General features: G+C 44.8%; 1 protein-coding gene across 1 annotated transcript in view; it reads left to right on the top strand.

Annotated features, from left to right (window-relative positions):
- The first annotated feature begins 397 nt into the window (after positions 1 to 397).
- The window catches only part of LOC116955181 (rhomboid-related protein 1-like), a 51,775-nt gene continuing 41,452 nt past the window's right edge, over positions 398 to 10,720 (top strand). The window contains exon 1 of the mRNA XM_076052876.1: positions 398 to 1,573. Within this exon, the coding sequence (XP_075908991.1) occupies positions 1,535 to 1,573 (39 nt within the window). The 5' untranslated portion in view covers positions 398 to 1,534. The remainder of the gene's footprint in view (positions 1,574 to 10,720) is intronic.

The following is a 10,720-nucleotide window of genomic DNA, read 5'->3' as shown; positions in this document are numbered from 1 at the left end:
ACAGCTTTGAAGCGTTCAGCGCGCGGGGCGTTCGAGGGCAATGGAGGTTAACGTGATGATCGCAGTCACAAGCAACGCGATATCGCGATGATCTAAACATCGCGATAACCGAATCATATCGCGATAATCGAGCCATATCGCGATAATCGAAACATTGCGATAGTCGAAACATAGCGCGATAATCGAAACATCGCGATAACCGAAACATCGCGATAATCGAAACATATCGCGATAATCGAAACATATCGCGATAACCGGGACATCGCGATAATCGAGGCATATCGCGGTGATCGAAACATATCGCGATAATCGAGACATATCGCGATAACCAAAGCATATCGCGATAATCGAAACATTTGGCGATAATCAAAAACATATCGCGATATGCGATATCGCACAGGGAAGTTACGGTGCATATCTGCGCAGCCATTCACCATCACCACCCCTCCTGCTCTCTCACAAACACCACCACCACCAGCATCATCATCGCTCCCTCCCTCTCCCTTAACTCTCCCCTTCTCTCTCTAACGAGCTCACACACTCCTCTCCATCACCACTACAGCATCACGAGTACCACCGTCACCACTGCAGTTTCACCGTCATCACTGTCACCACAACAGCATCACCATCATCACTCCAGTACCAGCATCATCACTCCAGTACCAGCATCAGCACTACAGCATCACGAGTACCACCGTCACCACTCCAGTTTCACCGTCATCACTGTCACCACAACATCACCACAACATCATCACCACCATCACTCCAGTACCAGCATCATCACTACAGCATCACCACCATCATCATCACTCCAGTACCAGCATCATCACTACAGCATCACCACCATCATCATCACTCCAGTACCACAATCACCACTACAGCATCACAAGTACCACCGTCACCACTGCAGTTTCACCGTCATCACTGTCACCACAACAGCATCACCATCATCATCATCACTCCAGTACCACAATCATCACTACAGCATCACTGTCACCACAACAACATCACCACCATCATCATCATCACTCCAGTACCACAATCATCACTACAGCATCACTGTCACCACAACAGCATCACCACCATCATCATCATCACTCCAGTACCACAATCATCACTACAGCATCAGCATCATCACTACAGTACCACCATCATCAGCACGACAGCGTCACCATCATCACTACAGTCTCACCATCATCACTACAGCATCACAAGTACCACCCATCACAATCACAGCATCATCACAGTCGCAGCACCAACCACCCACCCCAACACACACGCGCACACCAACACACACACACACACACCCCAACACACACACACACACCCCAACACACACACAACACACAACCCAACACACACAAACACAACCCAACACACACACACGCACGTCTCTGACATCAACAACAACATTAACAACAACATCAACAACAACAACATCAACAACAACATCAACAACATCGGAGGCCGCGTTCACCATCGCCGCGTGTGCACGAATTGCGGCGCTCATTCACAGAGTGGGGGGGTGGGAGTCATGGACGAGGAGACGATCATCACCCTCATCAGGGACGAGGTGAGACACACACACTTACACACACTTACACACACTTACACACCTTATACACACACATTTACACTTACACACACACCTTATACACACACACTTACACACACACCTTACACACACACGCACACCTTATACACACACACCTTATATACACACACACCTTATACACACACAATTACACTTACACACACCTTATACACACAAACTTACACACACACTTACACACACATTTACACACACACCTTATACACACACACCTTAAACACACACTTTATACACACACAGACACTTACGCACACACTTACACATACACACACACTTACACACACACTTTATACACACACACACTTACACACACCTTACACACACACTTACACACACACTTACACACACTTGCACACACACACCTAATGCACACACACAACTTATACACACACTTAAACACACAGACTTGCACACGCACACTTACACACACACCTTACACACACACAACTTACACACACACCTTACACACACACACACACACCTTATACACACACTTACACACACACACTTACACACACACACTTACACACACACCTTACACACACACACACACTTACACACACACCTTACACACACACACCTTATATACACACACACACACCTTATACACACGCACTTACACACACACACTTACACACACACACTTAGAGACATACATTTACACACACCTTATACACGCAAACTTACACACACACACTTACACACACACATTTACACACACACACCTTATATATACACATACACCTTATACACACACACCTTAAACACACACACAGACACTTACACACACACTTACACACCTTACACACACACACTTACACACACACACTTCTTACACACTAACACACTTACACACACACTTACACACACACTTGCACACACTTACACACACTTACACAGACACTTACACACACACTTACACACTTGCACACACACACACCTAATGCACACACACAACTTATACACACCCACTTACACACACACACTTACACACACTTACACACACATTTACACATACACACCTTACACACACACACTTACACACACACACTTCTTACACACTAACACACTAACACACTTACACACACACACTTACACACACACTTACACACACTTACACTTTACACACACACACTTACACACACACTTACACACTTGCACACACACAGCTTATACACACACACACACACCCACTTACACACACACACTTACACACACTTACACACACACACCTTACACACACACACAACTTACACACACACACACACCTTACACACACACACCTTATACACACACTTACACACACACACTTACACACACATTTACACACACCTTATACACACAAACTTACACGCACATACACATTTACACACACACACCTTATACACACACCTTAAACACACACACAGACACTTACACACACACTTACACATACACACACACTTACACACACACACTTTATACACACACACTTACACACACACTTACACATACACACACACTTACACACACACACTTTATACACACACACTTACACACACATTTACACATACACACCTTACACACACACACACTTACACAAACACTTCTTACACACTAACACACTAACACACTTACACACACACACACTTACACACACACTTACACACACTTACACTTTACACACACACACACTTACACACACACTTACACACACTTGCACAAACACACCTTATATACACACACTTACACACACACTTACACACACACTTACACACACACACACCTTACATACACAACTTACACACACACACCTTACACACACACACACCTTATACACACACACTTACACACTTACACACACACACTTACACACACACCTTACACACACACACACACCTTATATATATACACACACACACCTTATACAAACACACACTTACACACACACCTACACACACACACCTACACACACTTACACATACACACCTCTTATACACACACACCTCTTACACACACACACATCACTTACACACACACCTAAACACACACACAGACACACCTCTTACACACAAACACCTCTTGCAAACACACACACCTTACACACACACCTTATATACACACACCTTATAGACACACACTTACACACACACTTACACACACACCTACACACACACCTACATACACTTACACATACACACCTCTTATACACACACCTCTTACACACACACACATCACTTACACACACACCTAAACACACACACAGACACACCTCTTACACACACTTCTTACACACACACTTACAGACACACCTACACACAAACCTCTTACACACACACACACACACACCTCTTACACACACACACACCTCTTGCACACACACACACACTTACACACACACTTACACACACACACCTTACACACATACACCTCTTACACACACACACCTTACACACACACACACCTCTTACACACACACCTCTTACACACACACACCTCTTACACACACACACACCTCTTACACACACACACTTACACACACCTCTTAAACACACACACACACACCTCTTACACACACACACCTCTTACACACACACACACACACACCTCTTACACAAACACACTTACACATACACACGTCTTACACACACACACTTGCATACACACCTCTTACACACACCTCTTACACACACACACCTCTTACACACACACACCTCTTACACACACACCTTACACACACACCTTACACACACACCTTACACACACCTTACCCACATACACACCTCTTACACACACACACCCTACACACACACCTCTTACACACACACCTTACACACACACCTTACACACACCACTTACACACACACACCTCTTAGACACACACCTTACACACACACCTTACACACACACCACTTACACACACACACACCTCTTACACACACACCTTACACACACACACTTACAAACACACTTACACACACACACCTCTTAAACACACACACCTTACACACACACATCTCGTACACACACACCTTGCACACACACACTTACACACACACACTTACATACACATCCCCCTTACACACACACTTACACACACACACACCTCTTACACACACACTTCTTACACACACACCTTACACACTTACACACACACTTACAAACACACTTACACACACACACTTACACACACACACTTACACACACACACTTACACACAGACACTTACACACACACCTTATACACACACCTCTTACACACACACACACCTTACACACACACCTTACACACACACCTCTTACACACACCCCTCTTACACACACACACCTTACACACACACCATACACACACACCACTTACGCACACACACACCTCTTACACACACACCTTACACACACCTTACACACACCACTTACACACACACACTTATATACACACCCCCCTTACACACACACTTACACACACACACCTCTTACACACATACTTCTTACACACACACCTCTTACACACACACCTTACACACTTACACACACACTTACACACACACACACCTCTTACACACACACCTCTTACACACACACCTCTTACACACACACCTCTTACACACACACATTACACACTTACACACACACTTATACACACACACACTTACACACACACACCTCTTACACACACCTCTTACACACACACTTACACACACACACCTCTTACACACACACCTTACACACATACACTTACAAACACACTTATACACACACACACCTCTTAAACACGCACACCTCACATACACACACACCCTTACACACACACCTCTTACACACACACCTTACACACACACACTTACACACACACTTACACACACACACACTTACACACACACACACTTACACACACACACCTTACACACACACTTACACACACACCTCTTACACACACACACCTTACACACACACACCTCTTACACACACACTTACCTTACACACACACCTCTTACACACACACCTTACACACACACACTTACACAATCACTTACACACACACACTTACACACACACCTACACACACACCTACATACACTTACACATACACACCTCTTATACACACACCTCTTACACACACACACATCACTTACACACACACCTAAACACACACACAGACACACCTCTTACACACACTTCTTACACACACTTACAGACACACCTACACACAAACCTCTTACACACACACACACACACACCTCTTACACACACACACACCTCTTGCACACACACACACACTTACACACACACTTACACACACACACCTTACACACATACACCTCTTACACACACACACCTTACACACACACACACCTCTTACACACACACCTCTTACACACACACACCTCTTACACACACACACACCTCTTACACACACACACTTACACACACCTCTTAAACACACACACACACCTCTTACACACACACACCTCTTACACACACACACACACACACCTCTTACACAAACACACTTACACATACACACGTCTTACACACACACACTTGCATACACACCTCTTACACACACCTCTTACACACACACACCTCTTACACACACACACCTCTTACACACACACCTTACACACACACCTTACACACACACCTTACACACACCTTACCCACATACACACCTCTTACACACACACACCCTACACACACACCTCTTACACACACACCTTACACACACACCTTACACACACCACTTACACACACACACCTCTTAGACACACACCTTACACACACACCTTACACACACACCACTTACACACACCTTACACACACACCTTACACACACACCACTTACACACACACACACACCTCTTACACACACACCTTACACACACACACTTACAAACACACTTACACACACACACCTCTTAAACACACACACCTTACACACACACATCTCGTACACACACACCTTGCACACACACACTTACACACACACACTTACATACACATCCCCCTTACACACACACTTACACACACACACACCTCTTACACACACACTTCTTACACACACACCTTACACACTTACACACACACTTACAAACACACTTACACACACACACTTACACACACACACTTACACACACACACTTACACACAGACACTTACACACACACCTTATACACACACCTCTTACACACACACACACCTTACACACACACCTTACACACACACCTCTTACACACACCCCTCTTACACACACACACCTTACACACACACCATACACACACACACCACTTACGCACACACACACCTCTTACACACACACCTTACACACACCTTACACACACCACTTACACACACACACTTATATACACACCCCCCTTACACACACACTTACACACACACACCTCTTACACACATACTTCTTACACACACACCTCTTACACACACACCTTACACACTTACACACACACTTACACACACACACACCTCTTACACACACACCTCTTACACACACACCTCTTACACACACACCTCTTACACACACACATTACACACTTACACACACACTTATACACACACACACTTACACACACACACCTCTTACACACACCTCTTACACACACACTTACACACACACACCTCTTACACACACACCTTACACACATACACTTACAAACACACTTATACACACACACACCTCTTAAACACGCACACCTCACATACACACACACCCTTACACACACACCTCTTACACACACACCTTACACACACACACTTACACACACACTTACACACACACACACTTACACACACACACACTTACACACACACACCTTACACACACACTTACACACACACCTCTTACACACACACACCTTACACACACACACCTCTTACACACACACTTACCTTACACACACACCTCTTACACACACACCTTACACACACACACTTACACAATCACTTACACACACACACTTACACACACACCTACACACACACCTACATACACTTACACATACACACCTCTTATACACACACCTCTTACACACACACACATCACTTACACACACACCTAAACACACACACAGACACACCTCTTACACACACTTCTTACACACACACTTACAGACACACCTACACACAAACCTCTTACACACACACACACACACACCTCTTACACACACACACACCTCTTGCACACACACACACACTTACACACACACTTACACACACACACCTTACACACATACACCTCTTACACACACACACCTTACACACACACACACCTCTTACACACACACCTCTTACACACACACACCTCTTACACACACACACACCTCTTACACACACACACTTACACACACCTCTTAAACACACACACACACCTCTTACACACACACACCTCTTACACACACACACACACACACACACCTCTTACACAAACACACTTACACATACACACGTCTTACACACACACACTTGCATACACACCTCTTACACACACCTCTTACACACACACACCTCTTACACACACACACCTCTTACACACACACCTTACACACACACCTTACACACACACCTTACACACACCTTACCCACATACACACCTCTTACACACACACACCCTACACACACACCTCTTACACACACACCTTACACACACACCTTACACACACCACTTACACACACACACCTCTTAGACACACACCTTACACACACACCTTACACACACACCACTTACACACACACCTCTTACACACACACCTTACACACACACACTTACAAACACACTTACACACACACACCTCTTAAACACACACACCTTACACACACACATCTCGTACACACACACCTTGCACACACACACTTACACACACACACTTACATACACATCCCCCTTACACACACACTTACACACACACACACCTCTTACACACACACTTCTTACACACACACCTTACACACTTACACACACACTTACAAACACACTTACACACACACACTTACACACACACACTTACACACACACACTTACACACAGACACTTACACACACACCTTATACACACACCTCTTACACACACACACACCTTACACACACACCTTACACACACACCTCTTACACACACCCCTCTTACACACACACACCTTACACACACACCATACACACACACACCACTTACGCACACACACACCTCTTACACACACACCTTACACACACCTTACACACACCACTTACACACACACACTTATATACACACCCCCCTTACACACACACTTACACACACACACCTCTTACACACATACTTCTTACACACACACCTCTTACACACACACCTTACACACTTACACACACACTTACACACACACACACCTCTTACACACACACCTCTTACACACACACCTCTTACACACACACCTCTTACACACACACATTACACACTTACACACACACTTATACACACACACACTTACACACACACACCTCTTACACACACCTCTTACACACACACTTACACACACACACCTCTTACACACACACCTTACACACATACACTTACAAACACACTTATACACACACACACCTCTTAAACACGCACACCTCACATACACACACACCCTTACACACACACCTCTTACACACACACCTTACACACACACACTTACACACACACTTACACACACACACACTTACACACACACACACTTACACACACACACCTTACACACACACTTACACACACACCTCTTACACACACACACCTTACACACACACACCTCTTACACACACACTTACCTTACACACACACCTCTTACACACACACCTTACACACACACACTTACACAATCACTTACACACACACACTTACACACACACACTTACACACACACACCTTACACACACACACACACCTCTTACACACACACCTCTTACACACACACCTTACACACACACCTTACACACACACACCTTACACACACACCCCTCTTACACACACACACCTTACACACACACCTTACACACACACACTTACACACACACTTACACACACACACTTACACACACACACTTACACACACACACTTACACACACACACACACCTCTTACACACACACACCCCCTAACGCTTTGAGCTGCCCGCGTGTGGCGCATTTTGTAATCAGCAGGGGGTGCGCAGCGCGCAATGCACACATACAGCATACATACAGCATACATGCAGCATACATACACACACCACACATACAGCATACACACAGCATACACAGCATACACATACACACAGCATACACACATACACACACAACACACATACACACACAGCATACACACATACACACACCACACACACACAACATACACACACAGCATACATACACACACAGGATACACACATACACACACCACATACACAACACACACACAGCATACACACACAGCATACATACAGCATACATACACACACAGCATACACACACCACACACACAGCATGCATACACACACAACATACACACACAGCATACACACACACAGCATACACACAGCATACACACACCACACAGCACACACACAGCATACATACACACACAGCATACACACAGCATACACACAGCATACATACACACACACATACAGCATACACACACCACACACAGCATACACACACCACACACACAGCATATATACACACACAGCATACACACACAGCATACACACACCACACACACAGCATACATACAGCAAACATACACACACAGCATACACACACAGCATACATACAGCATACACACACCACACAGCACACACACACACCATACACACACAGCATACACACACAACATACACACACCACACACACAACATACACACAGCATACACACAGCATACACACACGACACAGCACACACAACATACACACACAACATACGCACACCACACAGCACACACACAGCATACACACACAACATACACACAGCATACACACACAGCATACACACACACACAGCATACACACACACACATCACTCACAAACAACATACACAAACAACATACACACAGTATACACACAGCATACACACAACATATACATACCACACAGCACACACAGCATACACACACACACGCTCACACA

Source organism: Petromyzon marinus, chromosome 58 (assembly GCF_048934315.1).
Source record: "Petromyzon marinus isolate PM22_M1 ecotype Great Lakes invasive population chromosome 58, UKy_Petmar_22M1.pri1.0, whole genome shotgun sequence".
NCBI lineage: Eukaryota > Metazoa > Chordata > Hyperoartia > Petromyzontiformes > Petromyzontidae > Petromyzon > Petromyzon marinus.
Note: the sequence above shows the minus strand (reverse complement) of the source record. Positions and strands in the feature narration are given on the sequence as shown.